At 43.2% G+C, this 24,191-nt stretch overlaps 1 protein-coding gene across 4 annotated transcripts in view; it reads right to left on the bottom strand.

The window, feature by feature from the left end:
* Nucleotides 1-23,864, bottom strand: part of BMERB1 (bMERB domain containing 1) — a 57,860-nt gene extending 33,996 nt beyond the window's left edge. Inside the window, exons 1-4 of one of the 4 annotated variants that reach the window (XM_053957825.1) lie at nucleotides 23,564-23,864; nucleotides 22,178-22,248; nucleotides 20,912-20,941; nucleotides 16,657-20,758 (exon numbers count right to left, since the gene is read on the bottom strand). In XM_053957825.1, coding sequence (XP_053813800.1) covers nucleotides 20,579-20,758; nucleotides 20,912-20,941; nucleotides 22,178-22,248; nucleotides 23,564-23,864 — 582 coding nt within the window. In that variant the 3' untranslated portion in view covers nucleotides 16,657-20,578. Of the gene's footprint in view, nucleotides 1-10,266; nucleotides 10,428-10,621; nucleotides 10,801-16,656; nucleotides 20,759-20,911; nucleotides 20,942-22,177; nucleotides 22,249-23,563 lie in introns of those variants that run through there. The other 3 variants (XM_053957827.1, XM_053957823.1, XM_053957826.1) reach the window with 3 other exon arrangements.
* Between the last annotated feature and the right edge of the window lie 327 nt (nucleotides 23,865-24,191).

Raw genomic sequence — 24,191 nt, 5'->3', positions numbered from 1 at the left:
GAACAGGCACGACTTGGACCACACAAGCTGAGGATGTTTTTTATGCATTAGGTGTGGTGTGTCCAGCCTCAGATCCCTGCATGCACAAACCCTGGAGCAGGAGAGCTGTGGTTTGAGCCACAGCTGTACTTTTTTCTCTGAATGAACACAGCAGCCAAGGCAGAAAGCTGCAGTAAAGACAGGAGGAATCAAGGGGAGGGATGAATTAAGCTCAGTCATTAATTCTAGCACACTTGTGCCAGTATGTCAAAGACAAGACTGAAAAAAAAAAGTGGAAAATGCTGCTGGAGCCAGTGCAAGAGCTGGCACCCATCCTGATCAGGGAGTATATGGAAATAGTTTCATAACATGTAAATCTTGAAATAGGCCTTAATATTCCCCTCCTCCCCAAATGACTGTCCTAGTACCACTGTTACATCCCTCTTGAATACTTTTTTCGTTTTATCAACAAAGAAATAGAAGGACCACACTGGTCACTGGCTGCCTGCAGGTACCTCAGTGCCTCTCACACCACAAGCTCCATTGTCATTTGTCCTCACTCCAGTGCCTCAGAGGCAGAGAAAATAACAGCCAGAAATCAAACTGCATTAGCTACCTCTTTCTAGAGGTCTGATTTGTGAGAACAGGCACTAGCTTTCCTAGTAGCTCTCCAATTATTTAAAGACAATGCAAAAGAGTCAGGAGCTGCAAATCCCAGAGTACCCAGCTCTTGGTAGCTGCTCATTAATACTTTCACACAGGGTGGGGGGTGTGCAGGACAGAGGAACAGACCAAGTGCTCAAAAGAACATTTTATTTTTCAAAATAAACCTGTGTGAGACAAAAACTTGCTTGACATTTAAATAAACCATGATGCTGACAATGCAGCTGCTATTGGATTTCCATACTCCTTTCACCTTTTCCCATGATGCTATGAATTGAAAATACAACCTTGTGCACTTTAAACAGCAGTTTGTCCTTCAGAGAACCAGGAGAACATACAGCTGTGTGCAGCCTGGCGGGGAAGTTTGCACAGGGGATGTGATCTGACAGCTCTTTCTATGAAAAAATGGATCCAAAGCAGGACACAAAAATGAGGGAAAATTGCCTTTGAAGGTCGACCCAGAAGCCCTCATTGTCAGTTTTATTCAGTGGCACTGGGTTAGAGCTTTATCTGTGAGGAGCTATTTCAGTCTGGCACAGGAAAGCTGCCAGGAGTCAGGAAGGCTCTGGAAGGGGTTTCTGTGCCCAGCCCTGCATGGGGCTCAGCACTACCAGGAGGCTGTAAATAGAAACTGGAACAGTTCCTTGCTGTGGTAGGGACCTTCCCTCGTGTGGAGCTCCTCTGAAATCATCGCACATTCCCATCTGCAGCAAGACTGAGTTGAAGCCAGCCACACTCCAAGGAAAGCAATTCATGCTACAGCACTTCATTTTATGTCATGGTGATTTAAAAAGCAGTATTAGGGAACACATATTACTTGTTCATTTACTTCTGTCATTTTGCTCAGTGGTCAAAGGAAACAGCCTGTGGATTTCCATTTTATTCCTCACCAGAGTCAGATTCTGATCCTGTAATACTAACAAAAAGCTTCAGCATTTATGTTTCAAATGCTGTAACAGTGCCAGCTACAGCTAATGTACAGGGATTTAAAACTTATTTAGTTTGTTATTTTTTAAAGACTTTTTCTATCTTCATTATTTTTTTTTTAAATTCCAAAACCCAAAGTCAACAAAATGTTCACTCTCAAAGAGTCCTGTAAAACCTCTTTAGGAATAAATATATGAGCATCAGTTGATAAAGAGCAGCATATGTGCAAGTCAAATAATAGTAAAATGGCCACTGCCATTTCAAGATTTCATACCTTCAGGACATTCTCCTATGAAATTATCTGACTGCATACCAGAGAGCTTGTTTCTCTGTCTCTCCCCTCTCTGTGATGTGATTGTCTAATAACACAGTTTTCTAACAGTGTTCTAAACATCTTACCAGCAGCTGGTTGGTAATTTTAGGTAACCTTAAAACCACTGGGTAATTATTATAGACATACGAGTCCAATCCAGTAAAGACCAAAACTGATTCTGGTATAAAGAACTCCTCAGACATCAAAGAAACTGGTTCACATAACAGATTCCCACTCCAGCAAGTAAATAAATGTTGAGAAAATGCTCCTCGGAAGCCAAGGATAAAAAGGTGTTTCTCATTTGATGGGACAAGTAATTTCTCAGAGGAATGAATGTTGCTATTCTTAAGGCCATGGGCATACAATGTGTACAGTCTGAGAGCAGAGTGGGAGGTCAGGCAGCAGAGAATCACACTGGGATCTTGTTCTTCAGTGTATGAGGCACACAGTATCTGCAGGGAGCCACAGGCAAAAGCTGTGTTCTTTCTTAAAGATCAAATAGCCAGAGCCAGAAAAGCCAAAACCATCTGGTTCTTTCTCACTGAATTCTGAGGTGAAACAGCACAGGGCTCTTCAACTCACACAAATGATGACATCTGGCAAAAAAATGTTTTGTGCTTGCCTTTTGTCTGTGGATGTGGAGTCATTCTTTAGCAAGCTCTGTTTTCACCAAGTAAATTGCTTTTGCATGCTGACTTTTGATTCACTTTTCTTTAAATACACTAATATTTTCTTCCTCGCAACTGGCACTGGGCAGCTACGAATTTGAGCTGATTGAGGTCTCAGAGGCAAAGAAATTAAGGCAATTCAAGCAGAGCTTATCTATATCTGAAACAAATTGATAGCTGGCTGTCACATTCTCTTTGCATACCAGAAAGAAAGAAATTTCATAACCACAGGATGTTTCACCCCTTGCCAAGGCAGAGTCAAATGGATCTTGATTTTACTGGTTTTCAAATCACCACGGCTTGGCCTTCACTATCACATCCCACACCCTGTCTGTGCCACAGACAACATCAGCCTGAAGGAAAATGTGTGCCCCAGAAGCTGCCAACCTGTAGGAACTTCAATCCCCTCCCAGGCACGGTACCCAGAGGAAGCTGTATGGGAATCCATGGTAGAGGATGAGAGGAGAGAAACCACAGATTGGATAAGGAAGGTGGGGACACAAATGCATATCTGAATTTCTGTGACTTTCTCTTGTGTGAAAAAGGATAACTTAAGCAGCAGCTGCTCGCTGTAGGGGCTCCAATGTATTTCCTAATGATTCACTGCTCAGACAGGGAGATTGAAGTGCCATTACCCTGCCAGTGCAAATGGTTCTCCAGGGAGCAAATGCTCATCCCTGCTTGCCACAGGGACAAGTGAGGGCAGAGAGACCAAACCCATGGGGCAGCCTGACACAGATTCCCAGGAGAGTCCTCATGGAAGTGACACAGCCCCCAGATGCCCTCCCCAGAGTTTTCTGAGGAGAATCAAGGTGAACAGAGCTCTAGGAGATGAAGGCACAGAGCCTGGTCCAGTTTTCTTTTACTGAAATCAGTGAGGAAATTTCCATTGATGTCAATGAAGTCAGCACTGTGTTTTCTATTTTCAACCAAGAAAGTGTCAATCAGGCTTCTCCATCCTTTCCCAGGGAGGACAGGTCATTGTCCTGCTCTTTTGGCTTCAACACCATTATTCTAAAATTCCCTTTGGCCTCCTGGACTGAAAGGATATAAGTGGTAGGAATGACTGTTGATTCCTTTCTTGGTTTGAGTTGTTTTCTACAAAAGATGAACAAAACTGTTAAATCACTTTATAGTGAGATATTTTGTTCTAATTTTACCTGTATACGAGAAAACCCAAATGTGGGTGTAAAAAAATTACTAAAAACCCTAATCAATGAAGGTTTGAGTGGTGGAAGGATTCAGGGCAATAAAACGATCCTTAAACACTGCTGATATTCTTACAATGACAAATTACCTCTTGCATTTTGGTAGTGTTTGCAGTCATTAGGCTTTTGCATTGAGCAGTCATTGAGTGTCACTGGAAATCATTCATCCTCATTCAGTAACAAACTCTCTTAAAATTATTTTCTCAGATATTTTGCCCTTTATGAGCTGACAAAATGTTGATAATTCATGTTTCATTGTTGATCCTGAAGGGCAACTAGCATAATTTATCCAAGGGTGCTCCTCCTGATTTCTCATAGTTTGCCCTCCAAGCGTACATTTTTCATCTCTGACTTTTGAATCCATTTATACTGTGCCTTTTAAGTAGGTAGACAGCAGAACATGTTTCATGGAAATAAATCAGCATTATTTATTGTCTCTGGGTCTCTTTTATTAAGTAAGATTTCTATAAAAATGGAACATATTTGGCTACAGAAGAAAAGCCCTCTGGGAATAAGGACTAAGGAGTGCTGAGTTCCAAACTTTCTTGTGCTCAGTAACTACAAGAAAACTCTAGAAACTTCACCCAGAATACACAGCACTTTGCAGTGCATGCCCAATCCCAAATGTAAGTTTTGATTCCTGTTTTATAACGCACCCTTGAGGCAGACATACACACACTCTCACAAGTGGTTTCTCTGATGAAAACACGCCATGCAACTAAGACATCAGTTATCAAACACAGCAAAAAAAATTACACAGACTGAGTCCATAATCCCACAGGCTACCAACAGCAAGGATGATTTGTGTAGTTCAAAGTGTCCTACTTTCTAAATCTAACACATTTTTTCTGTAAAATATGTTTAAAGGAAATGAGAAAATTCATGAGCAACAGTTTCAAATATGACACTTTAGGTTAATCTATTACTTTTTCAGTAATTATTGTTGACACTGGTTTGCCTATAAACACTGCATTACATGTTAAGTGTTCATTTCCTGCTTGGCACACACAGTTGGGCACAGAGTTTTGGAAGCCATTAACCCTCAGATTTACGAGTGTCTCAGGTGAGAGAAAAGTCTTTGCTGAGACACGTGAGTAGATGTGCAGCTGTAAGATCTTGATCCATAATAACCACCATGTTTTTGCAAAATAGCCCCTATCCAGAATTACACAGAACGGGTCAGGTCGGTAGGGAGCACAGAGGCTCATCTCTCATTCCCTGCTCAGGCAGGGTCATTCCAGAGCACACAGCACAGGATTGTGTCCAGAGGGCTCTGGAATATCTCCAGCGAGGGAGGCTCCACAGCCTCTCTGGACAATCTGCCCCAGGGCTCGGTCACTGACAGGGAAGAAGTTCTTCCTCGTGTTCAGGTGGAGCTTCCTGGGCATCAGTTCCTGCCCGTTCCTGCTGTGCCATTGCTGGGCCCCAGGGAGCAGAGCCCGGGCCCTGCTCTGAGCCCTCCCTGCTCACACTGACACACACTGCTGAGGTCTCCTCTCAGCCATCTCCTCTGGAGCCTGAACAGCCCCAGCTCCCTCAGCCTCTTCTTGTTCCTCCTCTCAGCCCCTTTGCCTTGGATTAGACTGGGATGGATTTGGTTGTCCAGAACCCTGGGACAAGTTAGGCAGTAAATAAGCAGCACTTTTTTGTTGAGAAACCCTGGACACACATAACCAGACAAAAAAAAGTGAAGGAAGGGCAAAACTCAAGAAATATGATAGGGAAACTATGGGAGCAAGGGTAGCCCATTAAATGATATATTTCTGTTCTGTGGCCCTGAGACACCCACATAAAGTATCACCTGGAAGAAGCTGCTTTAAGAGTCCCAGTTCCCCCCACTGTTGACCAATATTTTAGTAGGAATGCACTCTGAGGCACTAAAATATTTCCAGTTCTCCCTTTTCCTTCTTTCTCTGTCTCAGTAGCTGCCTGGAGCAACCAGCTCCAGGAGGGAGAATTAGAAAAATGAGACAATATGTGTAATAGTATAAACTGGATTAGTCTCACTCTGTCAATCATTCTCTGGGCTCTTTGTGAAGCAAATGAAAACCCAAGTTACAGCCTTCCTTCATGAGCTACAGGGGAGGCAGCAATGACCTGGTAGAGGTTATTAAATGGAACATTTTAGGTACACACTGCTAGCCAAAATCACCATTGACCTAGAAAAACACTAAGCTGAGTAGCAGAATTTTAGAGCTATCAGACTGCCATCAAAGCAGGTGAGTTTTACAACTGTTCTATAGAAAACAACCTCAATCCTTTCTAGAAAACCCTTTCTGATTTTCAGTGTGGGAGTTCTGTCTTGGTTCCACAGATCAGACACGGCTGCTTTTCCTCTTGAAGTACAATACAAATATGTGAACATTAAAAATAATGAAGAGGGTAAGAATCTAGAACTGGCAGCATCCTTCGAATCAGTTGTCTTTGTTGATGACAATGTTTTGTCTGATATTTTCTAAGAAGGTCTAGAGTTCACTATTAATGTTTTATTGTCAGTTTCCATTTTTTGGTCACTCTCTTTTCAAAAATTTTACACAGTTTTGGGTTTGGGTACTTTTTAACTGGAGACATGGAAAGAATATTAATTACATTCTCTGTTTGAAGCCCATGTTCAGACCTTCACAAAGCCAGCATTCTTGCTGTTTCTATAAAAAGAAGCATAACTGTGTATATCCTTCAGTTAGCCTCTTTCCCACCTATTTAATAGATGGCCTGAATAAGCCTAATTTGTTTTGTGTCTTTTATTGCCTGTAATAGATACAATTAACAATTATGGGGAAATTACAGTAACATAAGGGCATGACTGTGAAGGAACAGCAGTGGTGGTTGGGTCATATAAATTCTTTTTGTGCCTCTGATTTTTTTTTCTTTTTTCTTTTTTCTTGTTTAAATCGGAGTGGAAACATGATGAGCTTGGGGAACAGTGTTATGAGAGTATGACAGGCAGGGTCATACTGCATCCCTGACTGACTGGGGAGGTGTTGAAGTAACAGGAAGTGTTTATACAAAGCACCAGCATGGGTTTGTGGATGTCTATGCATTATGTGCAATATGTGGGGTATTATGAAAGAAGGATCAAAGGCATTTGTTTGAATATTTAACTATCAGATGACAGAAACAAAATATTAATCAGCCCATGTTTTCAGTGCTCAGCAGCAGAGCATGTAAATACAAACAAGAGTCCTTCTGGCTAACAAGCTTAGAAAGATTTAGAAGACAAACTAAGTGAATGTGGTGAAACGAGTTTTCACATGTCTCAGCCCAGGATCTCAGTGAACCTGGAACCTGTTCTATCTTTCTGCTGTTGGAACAAATCAGAGTCATCTCAGAACTAGATTCACCCCACTGATGCTGTTCTGTAGTGCTCTCACAGCTCCTTGCCTGGACAGAACCTGTGCTGCAACACTCACAGCAAGAAGGGAGAGCAAGAAAAGATACCTGTGAAGGTTTCATGCTATTACTGAATCTCATGACGGGAATCTCCAGCTTCTGTAGTGCTGAGCTGTAACAGGGTCCCTTTCCCCTGTTCTCCACATCATATTCCAGAACAATCAAAAAGGTAGATCTCTGCAATACAGGAGTGTGGCAGCTCACCTCCAATGCTGAGTTACCTTTCAAATGGAAACAATAAACAAGCTTCATGGTGCACTAAACTGCATCCAAACATAACCTTTGCAGTTTTCTGGCATTTCTGCTTCCTTATGCTGATGCAAGCTGGAGGATTCGTGGTGAATTTTGCATTTAGCTCCAGCCCTCGTACAAACTGCAAGAGGACAGAAAAGCTCAGCAGAAATGTATCTGAGAAGTGCAATGTCCAAAAGGACAGTGAAAAACTGCTTTGTTTCTCTGTGGCTCTGTGCCTGGTGTGCGTGCAGTTATTTAATCAGGGCATTATGAGCCTCTGCCAAAGGCAAGACAGATGATTCTAAATGAAGCTGTGCACTCAGTAATAAGGACTGACCAAAGTGCTCGAGTGCTCTGTTTCAGAGCAGGCTCCCCAAGACTATGTGGTGAAACTCATTTACTGAGAAGGCTGTAACCACATTATTATTATACAAGCCTGACAATTCCTAAGCTTGTCTTTTATATGCATGCACTAGAAAGCAAATGAGTTGCCCTGTACATAGTAAAACACCATTTTTAGTGTTCTCTAGTCCTTCGAAATTCCCTCTTGTATGCAAAGAGAAAGGCCTCAGGGATTTGTTAAAGAGACCCCTTTAAGCAATTTGCTTCATATTTTGCTTGCACAGATCCTGACACAGTCAGGTCACAGGGCATCAGATCCTCAGCTTCCCTGAACCAGCTTAACTCCACTGATGACCTGGCTGAAAGAAAGAGGCCATTGTAGAGTAGAAATATGCAGGATGTACATTCCATTGCTGTGAAGTAACTCATCTTCGTTTACAACCAAAACCCAGCAATCCTTTCAGTACCACGGACAGAGAAGCTAGCACAGAGCTCCCTGTCCATTTGACAGATTGAAGAGAAACTACCTGACTTCCATGACGTTCGTTCTGCCTGTAATGGACATAACCAGGATGCACATTCCCTTGTGATAACACTGCCCTCCCATCACCAGGCACTGACAGGGAGAGCACTCTGTTGTGCAGAGCTGCACAGATACACAAGTTCTGCCTCCAAAGACATCCTGATTTAATACAACAAATCCTCAGAGTAAAAAGGGCAAATTCATATGCAATAATAAACTTCTGCTTTTGTTAATACTCTTAACGAGCATTTCATATTTCAAACAATATGCAAATACCAAAGGCTAATTGTTAACATCAGTAAAAAAGGGGACGGCAGTTTTTCAGCTCCTTCACAGACAGTCTGGCGACTACTGTCATCATGCCATGAAATTTAGGATGACTGTAAGGAAGCATTACAGTAAATAGTAAGATCTATTTATTTTAAATCAATGCAAAAGTGTGACCAGAAGACAGTGTTAGTATTTAAATGGGAAAGATAGGCAGGAATCATCTAAACCAGCTACTATAAATAACATTTTCCACAATATTTTAAAAAAGCTGAAGCCTAAGAGCAAACAAAAGAAATCAATTATTCAAATATATAATATAATAATTTGTGGCTTTTCAAAGAACAGATCATGGTCTCTAGATTAATTCCTATTCCTATCTAAATTGTTATACACAGAGAAATATTCTCATTAAACAGAAAGTAGTGTGTAGAATGGCAGCTCAGAGCAGAGCCAGGATGCACACCTGGACATGGGGTCCTAGTGCTGCCAACAGCCCACTCTGGTGCTGGGTACCAAGCTGTGATTTGGGTGGCAGCTCAGTGCTGAGCACGTATTTTTGAGCAGATCAGATCTCCCTCTCAGCCTGCATATTGCTCTCTTCCAAAACAGACCAACTTTTGCTCAAAAATTGCAAGACATAACCTTTCCTGGCACCTCAGGATACCAGTTTTTATTATTATTATTATTATTATTATTATTATTATTATTATTACTACAAGTGCCGCACTGCACTCAGCTCCCGAGTGCTGGAACCAGACACAGTGATGAGAACAAGAAAAGCACGTCTGTATCGTGCCAGAGAACCTGCAAAACTGTTGCATGTGTCTGACTCAACCAACTCAGTCAACAACGATTTCAGTCTTCGATTCCATTTTAGAAAGTGTGGAGTTTCTCAGTCCTGAATCTGTGCCAGGCACTGCAACAAAACCAACACTGCAACTGAAGCATCAGTTGGAGAATTACACCCTGTCATCAGCATATGGTAGACAATAACATAGCCATGAAAAACTGGAGCTAGAGGTGAAGTATCATTCCAGAACACAGTGCTCTCTGAAAAGTAAACATAGCCGATGCACTGGCTAAAATCTGCTACCAAGGTGCTGCAAAGCCATGCCATGTTTAAAAGCATCCAGGTGGACTTCACCATGCACATCAAAAGATGGGTGGGGAACCAAGGATATCAGCAACCCCAGTACCAGCCAAGTTGAAGGTGTCACAACAGATAGCACACAAAGCTTCTGTTCCTGTGGCCAAACCAAATACTTGATGAAACTTAGAAAATATTCTTCTTGATACTGTCTAGTACAGTTTTTGTGACTAGCTTTTCAAGATCTCGTCTCAGTGGTTACCTGGAAAATTATAAGGGGTTTACAAGCTTATTAGGTTGTAAATAAGACAGTTCTGCCAATAGAAGAATAATAGCTGGTATCTTACAGACAACAAGGTCCCATGGATAATGTGAATTGGCAGTGATGTATCTTTTAACTACTCTTTCCACCAGCACTTTGGACAGGTTACATCAATTGCTGCTTCCTGGAAAATTATGATTTCAAGAAAGCTCTCCCAGCACAGAACATTTGTTGAGCTCATCAATACAGTGCAACCACTGAAGGTGTGAATTAAATGCTGTATTGCTGCACCCTCTCCCTGACACAACGAGGGCATAAAGTGGTCGTCATCTGTGCTTTCCAAACGTGAAACACGTTAAAGACTATCAGCATTCATGAAAATCTCTATATTAAATCCCACCTGCTAAACAACGGGGGAGAGCAAACGTCCCGGTGATCCTTGCTCGGCCCCCGCTCACCGCTCCTCTTTGCGGAGCGCGCCGCCCGCGCCGCAGGGCAAGGCTGGAGCGCCCGGCGAGCCCGGAGCGCCCGAGCCGCCCCGGCCGGGCTGCCCCGCGCCCGGCACAGACGGGCTCTGCGCCCCCGGCACAGCCCCCTCGCGAAGCACCAGCTCAGAGGGCAAAACGGTCACACAAACCCTCCTCCCGAGCGGCCCGAGCTGGCCTCGCCCCGCCAAACAGGACCCGGGACCGCCCGGCCCCGCCGCAGCCGGGGCTCCCCGGCCGGCCGGACCCGCACCCGCGGCCCCCACTCACTTCTGCCCAGCGCCTCCGCCTTCCACTCCGTCTCCTCCACTGCCCCGTAGCGCCGCATGGGTCTCTCGGCCTCGGCGCTGGCCGAGATGGACCGGCGGAGCTCCATGGCCGGGGCTGCGCTCAGCCCACGCAGCGGCGCGGGCGCTGCGCGGGGCTCGGCGCTCGGTGCGCGGCGCGGGGCCCGCGGGCGGGGGGCGGGCAGGGGCCCTGGCACATGCTCAGTGCGGGGCTGGGGCGGGGGAGCCGCCGCACAAAGCGATGTCGCACCTCGCACATGCTGCACACACGCCCCGCCCGCCCGGCCCTGCCTCCGCTCGGGTGGGCACTGCCCGCCCCGGGGTGCTGCCCGGAGCTCCGCGCCCGCGGCTCGCTGCTCTGGCTCTGCCAGCCCTGCCCTGCCCTGCCCTGCCCTGCCCTGCCCTGCCCAGCGCTGCCGAGCGCCCCTTGCGCGGCCAAACCGCTCGAGCCGGCGAGAGTTCGCAAATCCGCTCGCTGCCAGGGCACGGTGGAACTGTCCATCTTGTGGCCGGTGCAGCGCTGAGCACATTTCTGACCTGAGCAGCTGGGGAATAATGGTAACATCCACAGCCACTCATGGCTTTTGCAGTCTAACACATCTCAGGCTCCCGTGCATGCAGCCTTTGGCTTTCCTAAAAGTCCTGCACTGACTGGAATGACACTTATTCCAGCATCACGTTGCCAGAAGCCAGAAAACAGCACTCAAACAAGTGATGCAATTTTGTGTCTCTCATTTTTCATCAGCATGAAGCTTTGCTGCTTATGCAGCCTGCTGGGAATAAAGGAAATGACTTTGCAGGAAGCACAAGTGCAGTGATTATTACTGTTATTACGATGTTTTTTTCTTTTTTTTTTTTTTTTTTTTTTTGTAGGGGAGGTTGTATGAATGAAATCCCTGAACAGCATTTTACAGTCGGAGCCTACCTTTCCTAGTGAGATCACACTGCACTTTTACTGTGAGAGGTATAACTTCTGACATAAAGACAATGAAGTGGGAGTTAGGCAGGCTGTCCAGTGCCCCACAGCAAATCAGGGGTCTAACACTTTTTGCCTCACTTATAAAGAATCATGGGGTACTCTGGGTGAATTCTGGGAAAGCTCACTTATTTGTCACCTACGTTTGTCTGCAAAGTCTTGTCCTTAATCATGACACTTCAAAAACACCACCTCTGGATTCAGTGGTACACTTACTAATTGGACTGGCACACATTGATGCTATTGTGTGAACAACTTTGTTTAGGAGTGCATCACATGCCAGGGACGAGAAAACCTCCACATTGCTTTTAAAACTGCAACTGAAAATCTCTCTACTTGTCTTCCTGAGAATTGGAATTAGCCAACAAGATGAGCTAGACAGTTTTAGGACATCTTCAGGGCACTCTGATTTTTCTCTGTCAGCTGTGCTCCCCAGAGATACACCGTGAATTGAGCACCAGAAGTGCTGAACAGCTCTTGTTGGCTGTGCAGTGCCTCATCCTCGCTGGTTTTGGCCTTTAGAGACAGAGCCCAAACAGAGCTGTGAGTCAAGCAGAAAAGCTGGTGGCAGGACTCTGCACAGCTGATTTTGGGTGACAGTGCAGCTGCCTGCTGGGGTGGGCTGGATTGACTCACTGGTAGAAGTGAGGAACACAAGTGTGGGAGGAATAAGAGTCCATCTGGGATCTGGATGAGAGTGGGACTAAGGGAAACAGGCTGATCGGGGAGAAGGGCCAATTTTTAGTGGATCAGAGGACTATTTAATTTCAAACCATCCTTTCAAATTTTTTAGGTAATTACAACCCAACTGCATTGTTTAGGAGATGGGGGAGTTATCCTAGAAATAGTTGAATATTTAAAGCTCTGCTTTTGTTAGTATGGCTGAAAAACACCCACTAGCCAGAAACTCATGTGCAAAGAATTTGCTTACATAAAGCAAGGAATATAAAAGGTGATTTATTGTAATTAGGAAGTTTTCACCTGCCCATTTTGAGAAGTCCCAAAATCTGGTAAGGGTACTGAGTGCTGCACATAAGAACAGTTTTGTGGAGGCCACCCCTCTGAGGTCATTTGCACAAAGGTTTCTGCAAGAGTAAGGCCCAAGTATGTATCAATTATTTGCTAATGTAATATCAGCATTTTTGTTGGTGTGACTCTGGAGTATTGCTGCTGCTGCATTTGCCAATGAAATTAAATTTCTCTCCTACTGATGATGTCTTTCAGTGGACCTAGAAATATAAATTATAAATGCATTTCTTTACTCATGAAGGCTGGTTTTCTTCTGCTGAAAGCACTGTTAATGCAGAAAATACAAAAATTTGGATCTCTTCTCACTGCTCATAACATAATGCCTGGTAGAGAAACAGAGGTGCACTTTGCTCTTGAGGTAATTTTCCCTGGCAGCTTCAGTTCCCATTTCTCACTAAATCCTGCCACCAGGAGCTAGAGCTGGGCAGGAACAGTTGGCAAATCCACTCTCCTGTCTCTTGCTCTCTGGCCTCTGTCAGACATCACAGATGCCCCATGGCAGACATGGCTTATTTAGATTTATCTCAGCTATTTTTTTTTTTTTTTTTTTTTTTTTTTTTTTTTTTGTATAGAAGGTCAGAATACACAGCACAAATTTAGGAGATGCAGTAGCAAACAGTCAGAGCATAAATGTCTGGTAGAAAGGAATGGAAACAATCTGTGTACTTCAAAAGCTGCAGTTCTGACCAAAAGAGAGATTTTTAGAAACATACTTCACTAAGTTATTTTCTTTCCCATTTTACTTTTGTTTTAGTGAATTCTTTCTACGTTCACTATCTTTTTAAGGTACAAATTTCACAGAAAAAGCTGCTATAGCATTTGTCAGATACATTACTAATACCATGGGTAGTGAAGAGTCTTATTTTTGGCATTTGGAGCCAAGTCCAGTGGTATGACTGGACTGACTGCTGTGCAGGTGAGTCACTATGCAGGTGGCTTTTGCATCAGTGATGGGTGTCCATAGCTACAAAGGAAAAACAGATGCTTGAGTTCAGTAAATTTAGATGTTGAGATAAATTGGTCTGGGCTATTTTAGACTTGCAAACACAGCAGGCAACAAGTAATATTTCAGCGTGTATGTGGGCATTTTGAAGTAATAAACATCCTGTGTAAATTTTGCAAACACAGCAGCACACGGCTCCAGGCACAGCTCTCGCAGGGCTTGAGCCTTTTCTCATTTCACATAGTCCAAAATGTAAAGGTGACTTTCTGTAAGCTTCCATTTTACCTACACAAGTTGGTATCTTACAGAGAGAACTCAAAACTGCCTGCAAGCTGTGAGGCACCCAAAGAGTCTTGCTGATGCATGTCCCTATGCAGTGTCCATTACCCCTGCATCCTAACAGGCAAGTTCACTTCTGTGGGCCATTTCACTACTCCCCTCACTGGAATGGAAGCTATAAAGTCACTGCCCTGACTTCTGAAAGGGCTTCTTTACAATTTGAATTTCTTTCTGTATTTGTACCTGTGTTCCATTGGATTTTTTGCCAATTTCTGCCCCAAAACAGTAAGCAAAACACTGTATGGGTAATTGCCATGATGTATCAAGTGTAGTTACGAACACATAATAATTCATTACTGTCTAATGACCATTCTGAACTAGATGTAGAACTAATACAAAATCCTTCAGTGTCATTGGCATGTCATGGCTAATCAGCTGCAGTTAACAGTCTTGTTACATTTCAGATGTAGAAGTATGTGATGCATGAAATGGAAGCAGCTGAACACCCTTAGTAGGTAAGTAAAGGTGATTTTTAATTCCCAGAGAGGTGTAAGCAATGGCAAAACAAGAATGCCACAGGGCACCAGTCTCTCAGAAGTAGATTTCTCCAGGCCAGCATACAACAGGAAAAAAACAACTAGAGGTGGAAAAAGGAATCATCAAAATTAATATTTTCTTTCCCAAATATTTGAGTGATGAGAGGAAAGCTGCTATCCTGGCAAATCAAAGAAAGAATAATGAGAGTTTGTTCTTATGTATGCACACACTAAGTGCATGTTAGCTACAGTAAGATACTAATTCCAGGGAAGAGTTGTAACTTAAATTACTCTGCCACCAAATTACACCCTGTAAAAGGACACACAACTCAGAATGAAGCTGACACTTCCTCCACAGATAAAGGATCTCATGTGGTGCAGAACTTCGTGTGCATGGTTTGAGTCCATATGGGCCAAACCCTGTATTTATCACAGCCATCTGGGTGCGTGTGCATTTTGGTTCTGTTGTAATTGGATGAAGCACAGCGACAGAAATGGGGAACAGTTCTCATTCCCAGCCAGCTCCATTGTCCCGGCATCTCTGGTGACTGAACTACCTACCAGGCTACATATCCATGCTCCCTCCTGTCTCTCTGATTCTGTCAGTCTTGAGGGTGTAAAATGGAAAGGGTGACTTATCAATATCCCATTTTTAAGGTTTTCTGGCAGAGAAGAGCATTAGCATAGGTGTCCCTGTTCCATCACTTACATAACCCCCAAGTGTGTGCACACTCACCTGCTGTCATTTTTCCCCTGTTGTTTTACAGCCCCACTTCACGACTGGTTTTCCCTGAACGCAGCAAACAAAACCACCCATTCTACAGCTCCTGAAGCTCTCTCATGGACCTGCTGCTACAGCAGAGCTGTCCTTGACAATGTCTTTTCTGACCATACTTCACACCTCATTAGACTTTTCCAGGCCCAAGATTTCTTTCAGCACAAAAAGGTGTAATTGCTACTAGAGTTGCATAGCAGGGAATGATGCATTCTGCTATATTCTTTGCACTAGGCTGTTTTTCTGTCTGGATAGAAGGTGCAAGATTTTTAGGCACTACCACAATAAATTAATAAACTGCAAAAAAAGGGAAGATAGTGTTTATTAGGGTGGATGATGTTGGTAAGTATACACATACAGACATGTAATCTGCATTCTTTGTTCTTGTTTAAAATGGACTACAGTAACTTCAGACATTGTGGACTTAGCAAGCGCATGCGAGTTCTTATTTCAAATTAGAGGTTGCAGAGCAAAAAAAGGGTCTGCAAATGAGCTTCAAGAATGATATAGCAAAGGGCTGACAGAGCTAAAGCTATTACTGTTTATCCAAGGAATAAACAAAAACTCTGCTTACCACTACATGCACACAGAAGGCTTTGCCTGCTGTACCTTCTCTTTAAATCTTGTCAGAAAAGGAGTAACATTTTATTAGAATGTTAAGGCTAGATTGATGTGGGTAGGAAATAAAATTTCAGAAGAACATATAAATAATTTCTTTGAGACACAGAACCCTCTGCCACTTGAAGTGCTTGGATAAGTTCCTAGAAGATGGCATTCGAGTCAACATCACTGGTTTGATTCAGGAAGAAATCTCTGCTTTGCATTACCCAAGGATTCAGAATGAGTGATCCTTTTTCTCCCTGTTGGCCTTAAAGTCTATGAAACAGAATTTTTCAACTTGAACTCTTTCCATAAAGCTTCCTCCTCATTCTAAATATACAAGAAGTTACAGCAGGGAATGGAGGTGGTGTCTCTCTTCCAGTTGTGGAATGTATTACTCCCTTCAGCCTCAAATCCTCTGAACCATTTCCTTCCCAAGAGTATCCCACATAAACTTGACTGAGTTAAGTTCTTCAGTAAGGACCCCATTTCTAACCTCTGTTCTCTATAAAAATTGTTTCTATCATTTTCCTACCTGAATTCCTCCATTCCTTCTGCAAATATATTAATTATCTAAAGAAATGCTTATATCAAAATTTTACATCTTTTTAATAAAAGTCCACTGGCTTCAGCATAAGATTTTGAAGATAGGAGTTCTGCTCTGAATTTATTCAGAAATGGCAGATGACTTAATGTATGTAACTAAACTCTAAAGGGAGTGAATAATCCCTCCTTAGTTTTTACTCTGCTGCTGTGTTAAGGTCTGTGACATCAAATTGAGCTTTTTGCTGCATGTGGTCCATGAAGATCCCATAAGAACTTTACATAAGTTCTGGGTTTTTTATACACATATGAGTTAAAGATAGACAGAGCCAAAGAACACCATTTAATGTTTATTAAGCCTTTGCAAAAACATAGACAATTTCAGTCAGCTTGAAATTCATTATTTTAATAAAATTCAAGTATTTCTTGCACGTCTCACTGGATTGGCACTAGCAGTAGAGGCAGCAGCACAAGCAGGAAGCACTGGCACTTACAGCAGAGAATTGGAAGGCTGAAGCTGCATAGATTTCAAAGGTTGTTCTATAAAGAGAACTCAACATATCAGATATGGTAACAGACTAGAGGCAGTTTCACCTTCGCTGCAGCAGGAACTGGTTATTTTATGCTGTGTTACTGGGTGGGTGCTTCTGGTGTGAAAAAGACAGAGGCCTTCTGGTGAATTTTCCAAGAAGGATGTATTTAGCATACTAGTAAGCACAGAAGGTCCATTTACATAAAAGATTTGCAGTAGAAAAATAAATTTTGAAATTCTCATTTTATCAAATTTAGGCTCCACATCTCCACAGCCATCTAGAATAGCATGGAGCTGGAACTGATATAAATGTCTGCTCATCCCATTTGCTCTTAGAGAGGATCCATGACATAAAAATATCACCTGACTGCAGGCCTAATAGCTACTGGCAGTGTGTTGCTCCTTCCTGAGCACCTACGTGATGTAAAATTCTGTTCATCCTGCTGGTTGTGGAAATCTGCATGTTCAGCTGGCAGTAAGATCAGTGCAATTCCTGGAAACAGTCATAAAGCCCTTATGACTGTTTTTGAAAGGGTAGCAGAGAGACATTAGGATAAATCTTGCCCATCTTTTTCTTATTTCTTTTTTTATTCGCCCAGAAAATGACTGAGTTGTTAGAAGAAGCAAACTAAAGTTTGCATATGTGTCAAATAGGGTTGGACTAGATTACCTGGGATGGACATACAGATGTCCTTTCCAAACTCAACCATTCTGTTATCCTGTGAAATTAATCTTCTAAGCCAAAAAGGTATCAAGGAATAATGAAGGCTCTAACAACTAAGGGATTAAGTCCTCAGACTAAACTGTCAGAAGAATAAAATCTTGAGAAGGTCCATTAATTTATGCACACCGAGAAACTGTCCCAACGCAGCTTCATTATTTTGCATTCTGTGGGTCTGAAATGTTTGTCAGACCAATCAGTGCTCACAATTAAAAGGGAAAAAACACAATTTTTTTTTATGTGAAAAGGGATTTGTGTTACTTAGCTGTCAAGTGCCTTAACAAGAGAAACGGAGAAAGGATTATGCAGGATCTAAAGTCTACTGAAATATAAGAGCCACAGGCTTCCATTACATGAAAGAACTGTACTTCCAGTAATAAAAAATGGAGAGAAATCCTGAACTCCCCAGCCAGAGAAACTTAAAGACAAAACAGGATTTAGCTCAAATTCCCAAGCAAAAATCTGGTAGCACAAAAGCAAGAGCAATAAAGCACAGCTTGTATAAGCTTCTAAGCCATTTAAAATAAAAGATGAATCTTTCATTTATTAGTTAGTCCTGATGAAAAAAGGCATCAGCATTATACAGATAATGAGTTATAAATTCTTGATTCATCTGGAAATTCAGTTTCACCTACCATACCCATGAAGAAAGATTTTTTGCTCTGAGTTATGGCAAAATATCACATATTGCTTACAGCAAACCAACAGTATTTCACTCTCCTTGTAATGACATTATTTTCCAATTCCCTTCTCCAAGTGAATGCTATTAATCATTAAACACTTAAGGCACAAGCAGAAATAAAAATAAATAGCATCTGTAAAAAAAAAAAAAAAGTTAAATACTTAATTAGCACACCTTACCTGAAACTTTTAGTTCTTACTCAATAGAACAGACTTTAGAATACCAGTCTGATTCCAAAAATATCAACAGAAAAAAACACTACTGAAATTGCTTCCTTATCCTGAGGACTTTATACACACAAGAACAATTGAACAGCTATAGCTGTCTGAAGCATCTGTTCATTCGTTTTTTAAATAGACAAAATTCAGTTAATTCCTCTGTGCATTTCTACTCCTCCTGGGATGTCCAGCATCAGAACTGCTCAATTCACACTTTGTGATTCATGCAGCAACATCCAGCAAGGGAATTCAACTCACCAAATATAAGTATCTACAAGGAAGCTATTGACACAGCAGCCACTCACCTGAGCCTCCATGTCACAGAGGGACAGAAATGGGCCCTTCAGTGCACATTTCAACATACAGAGTTAATCAATTAGCCAAGCTGGAGATGCACATGCCAAAGGTGTTGAAAGTCAATTAAAATTAATTCCACCTTGAGGCTGTAGGCAGGTGTGCTCTTCCACATCTGCCTGTACAGCTGAAGATGGAATTGCAGTGACTTGTCCATCCTGAGAGGGAAGGCACCTCCTCCACCTGCCTGCCAGCAGAACAGGCTGTGGAAGCAGCCCCCTGCCTTCTACCCTCCTCCCACTGCTGCAGTCCTCTGGTCAAAGCCATGTGGGCACTTTGTATCACTCTTGAGCACTTGATGCTAAACAAGTTGATTTTACCTGAAATAGATTGGGCAGTGCTTGCATGATCCCTTTTCCTTTCTCAGCTAAGCTGCACTGGGCTCCTACAGTGACAAATTATTGTTAGCAATATATAAAGTAGTACAGCTGCTGGCCAAAAGAATGGATATTTATAGCCTAAGCAGGCTTTGGTACACTATTTAGACAAGGCTGAGGAATTCAGACATTCCTCAAAGGGGTTTATTATTGTTGTAACAGAGGGATGAGTCCTCTCTTTAGAATCAGACCCATTAAATCAGATACTCTTTCAAGCTTACAATTTAGTAACTTCAAGGCATAAAATCCCATTCTAATATAGCAAGGGCTCTTCTACTGGTCTGATTTCAACTTACTGCAGTCATAGAAATTTGCACAGTTCCTGTTTTGAGATACATATGCACATTTCAAAAATACCTGTATACAGACCTGACAAAGCAAATCCATCATTAATTTTCACCTTCTCCTAGTCTCCTATGTATAATTACCCAGTGTCGTCTATGAATAGGAATGTTTAAAAGCCATTTAAGGAAAAATTGGAAGTTCCTGATATATATATAGCTGGATTCTGCCATTCATTCTTCCCATGTTCTTTTTCTTCAAAATTTTGATTATATCCTCAGCATGATGAAACAGCTGAAAAGAGTAGAGGAGTCAAGACTCCCATGGCCCTTGAGGAGCAAAGGAAGCAGTGGCTGCACACAGAACCAAAGCTCCCTGCAGTGCCTGGGCGGGTTCCACCATGCAGGAGCTGCTTGACTGACCCCAAGGACCAATGGGCAGCACCCACCCCAAAGGGCTCTGACTAAAGTAATCTTTATTTTCACAGCTAAGATAAAACGTGTACAAATATAGTCCAGGTTTGTATATTCTATGAAATAATTAATTTCCTATATAAATTTTCATGTAGAATAAAACAAGTTGGCCCCATAGAAATGTGGGCTTTACAAACACAGTACTTTTGTTTCTTTCCTCTCAATGAAACAAATTCAATGCCACTTTTTAGATATGGAATCCATTAAATTTTGTTCTGCAAAGTAATCTTGCATTGATAACAATCGTCAAGTCCGACAACTGAAGATTTAATGTTCTATTCTCCTTTTCCTAGCAATTACAAGTTGCTTGAAAATTAAATTACAGTTAATATTTCTCTCCAGTGAGGCAGTCTGACGTGATGTACAAATGCTTACATTGCCCTGTAAGTCAGTTGTTTCCAGATGAGATGGGCTGACAGCATGAAAATAATTAAATGTCAATATACAACTGGCCTCTTTTATGAAAAATAAACAGGCATAAAGCATGTTCCACTGCTTATACTAACCACCAAATGTTGAAATAACTGCTTATTTTAAACACAACAATGAGGCTGCAGTGTGATTTACTGACTTTCACAAACCCAATTTAGCAATTTAGAATGTGTTCAGAACTAAAGTTCTTATTTGTCTGATGGTTCTTCATCTGCATTGACCTTCTCTCCTTGGAGCCACATGAATGCTGACTTTGCTGTGCCATCTCCACTCTGTTGGGAAAAGCAAATGAAGGAAGCCCAGACAAAGCCACAGAGCCCAGTGTAAGCTGTTCTCAGGTGAACTGGGATCAAAATGAAGTTTGACAGCTGTGTGGGAAGGAGAGAGAGCTCAGTTAGTGCTCCAGGCACTGTCACCCACCCAACAACTGCACTGCTCCTCCTGGGGTCAGACACAGTGTGGCTGCACAGGACTGGGTTCTGTGGCAGGGAAAGGCTCGCAGAGTCACCCTGAGAACTCACCTGCACAAAAGGCCAGTACATCAGTCCTGTCTGAAAGGAAAACGAATCATTTGTTATTCTTATGGATTTCAACCACCAAGATTCATTTTTTCCACATTCAGTGATGATTGAAACGTATTTGAGTAAAGTTAATAAAAGCTGTTCAATTACAAATGGAGTTGCTTAACCTAGAGGTTGCCATATTAAACTTCTAATCATCCTCATGAGCCTCTATGCTCTGAGTTTTTAAAACATATTATTTGAACTCATTTTAAATACAAAACCCTAAGCACAGTTAAGTCTTCACAGATATCTAACACCAGACACAATAAATGCATTTACCAGATGGGTGAACAAATGTTTAAACATGTGAACATTTGTTTCAGCCATTAATGAGAAATACCACCGAACACTATTTATTTCACACTCGCAATGCTCCTTCTACTTACTCATACACGTAAGGCATATTTAGAAAAATCAATGGATAATTTACTCATATAACATAAGGCTGATAGAAACCTTATGTTTTGATAGGCTATAGTGGGCACTGCTTTTAGAATCATCTTCCATAGGAATAAAAATAATCCTTTTCCATCCTACCTATATAGTTCTACAATATGAAGAGAAATTCACATTGCAATCACATCTTCTCCTGTTACTTTTTTTCCCCTGCTAATCCATCCATCATTCTTCTTGCAGCTGAGAAACCTTTAACATTCTCAGCTTGCTCAGCTCTGAGGTAGCACGGATAATTTTGCCTTGCCTATGCAGAAATGCAAATCAAAGCCAGCTGTTTATAGCAAAGCCTTCTTAAAACAAGGGGGCTTGTTTCTGAAAGTGAGAAGATTGTCACTGAAAAGTACAGGCTAAAAATTATTCTCAAAGAAGGTTTCTTAGTAATTAATTATTTTAATAGGTGTACATGTGCTGTCAATAGTATCACTAACTAAACACTGGTGTGTGGGTAGTTTTTAAGACAAAAGATAACCCCCTGAATCAATGTTTTATTGTAAGGCTGTCATTCAAACAGAGCTGGGTGCAAGTGTTGTGTATATAAACACTGTACATTTCATTTTTCAAATGGCACAATGTCACCCATCTGGTAGCACTGCCTCACCCAAACTGCCTTTACTTCCCATGACTGCTGGTACTTATAGCTTCCTACACATAATCAAATAATGGAGTGAAAGAAAGAAAGAAAGAGCAAAAAAAGAGTGTTGGAGGAAGAAATATTTATCCTTTTGTTGTTTTTGTTTAGCTGTGAGATAAGCAAATTGCTTGCCTCACCTTATATGTATTCCAAAATTTCTTTTTACAGTCTGAAAAGATGTCCTCTTTCCTCTGAAGGATGCTCATACCTAGTGGTAAAATATTTACAAGAATCAGAAAAAATGCAAAAAATTAAATTCACATTTTCCAGTGACATCCCAGACCCTTCTCAAAATACATTATAATATCTTTGGAAAAAAAGCTGATATTGTTACTAAAATACCATTCTGACTACCCAATAGTGGTACATCAAATCTCCTCATTTGTTGACTTGACTCCCAGCACTGACACCCAAGATCAGCTGGGATTTACTGGGTGTACAGGTGTTGTGGCATCTGTTTCTCTGCCATACCACACACCAGTGGTGTAGTGGTGGAACAGAGAGGATAACAGCACCTTTTGCACCCACGAGAGAGAGAATAAAGCATTTAGCACATAAGCAGAGGCTCCTTAGTCCAGCTCTGGGATCCTTCTGGGAATTCCCATGCCTTGGGGTTATTAGTATCTCTCAAGGGATACATTATTTATTTTCCTGCTACCCAATTCAGGGACTTTTACTATCCCTTTTCTGGTCCTTCAGATCCTTCTGGTCTGTGGGTAATTTTCAGCTAAAGTTGTGACATAGTTAAGATTTTGAGAGAAAGTATCTGGTATTTGACTTCTTTTCTTGCTGCATTTCTCTTCAATCACAAATTGAGTAATTTCTTTGTTGGAGTGATAGAATGCAGATCTCCCAATCCCAGACAAAAAGAGGACCTGTCTTAGTGGCTAACACATTAAGTTAAATGAGAGCATTTAATTACATTAGTCTCACCTATTAATTTTCTTATTCCCTCATGTTTATTTCTGAAATAGATACTAGACTTCTTTAAAGTATCTTGTTACTTGTTAGCTTTTGAGATTAGCCATTAGTAGCACGCTTTGTTTCTATAGACTCTCACAGCAGAAGCTGGCTCGCTGAACGATGGCATTTCCTGACATTTACAGCTGTGTTTTGGAGAATGAGACAGCTGATGCTGAGAACTGAGCACAGCAATTCACAGACATGGATGCTGCAATCCGTGGAAGGTGCTCCTCATTCTTTGTTGCTAATTAAAAGCTACGCGCCCGACCGAGCTCAGGGCAGGCCTCCTTTGGTCCAGCACCCCTCCTGGAAAGCTCTGAAGTGCCACAGGCGGTTCGGCATCCTCGGGGGGACCTGCCGGGGTCTGCAGAGCCCCCCCCGGCCGCGGCCCCGCTCGGAGCGCCCGGGCAGCGGCGTTTTGGGGTGCGGGGGCCGCGCCGGGCGGGCAGGGGGTCCCCACCCACCCCGGCCCCGCCGCGCTGTCCGAGCCAGGCGCGGGTGGCGGTGCGGGGCCGCTGCCGGTGGCGGCCGGCGGATGCCGCGGAGCCCCCGGCACTCACCCGTGTAGAAGGCGAGGACGGCGACGGGCGCGCCCAGCAGCTGATCGCAGAGCACCTTGCCCAGCACGGCGGGCGGGCGGCGGCCGGGCAGCGCCCGCTCCAGCGCCCGCAGCCACACGTAGCTGAAGTTGCCGTGGAAGGCCAGGGCCACCAGCGCCACGCGGCGCGTCTGCGCCCAGTCGGGCGGCTGTCCCCGCAGCAGCTGCTGCGCCGCGTCCCCCGCCGCGAACAGCCCCCCGTAGAGCAGCACGTTGCAGAGCCAGGGGAAGCGCCGCACCCCGCGCAGCAGCGCCCCGGCCATCGCCCGCCGCCGCTTCCGCCTCTTCTTCCTCCTCCTTCTCCTCCTCCTCCTTGCCACGGGCCCGCCCGCCGCCGCCCCGGCCCCGCCGCCGCCTCGCCATCCCCACGGTCCCGGAGCGCTCCCTCTGCCAAGGAGGGCCGGGTCCCCACGCCGGGCCCCGGTGGGTGGTGGATGGCCCGCGGGTGATGGCAGGGCAGCCGGGCGTCAGCTCGTGGGCTCGCTTCTCAAGTGCCTGTGCATTCAACCCGAAGATGTAGGTGACCGTGTCGCCTGGGCTTTGTAGCACCATGGGGTCACTGTGCATTAGTGCTACAACTACTGAGTGAC

The sequence above is a fragment of the Vidua chalybeata genome, chromosome 16, assembly GCF_026979565.1.
Source record: "Vidua chalybeata isolate OUT-0048 chromosome 16, bVidCha1 merged haplotype, whole genome shotgun sequence".
NCBI classification, from domain to species: domain Eukaryota; kingdom Metazoa; phylum Chordata; class Aves; order Passeriformes; family Viduidae; genus Vidua; species Vidua chalybeata.
This window is presented reverse-complemented; position numbering and strand designations above follow the sequence as displayed.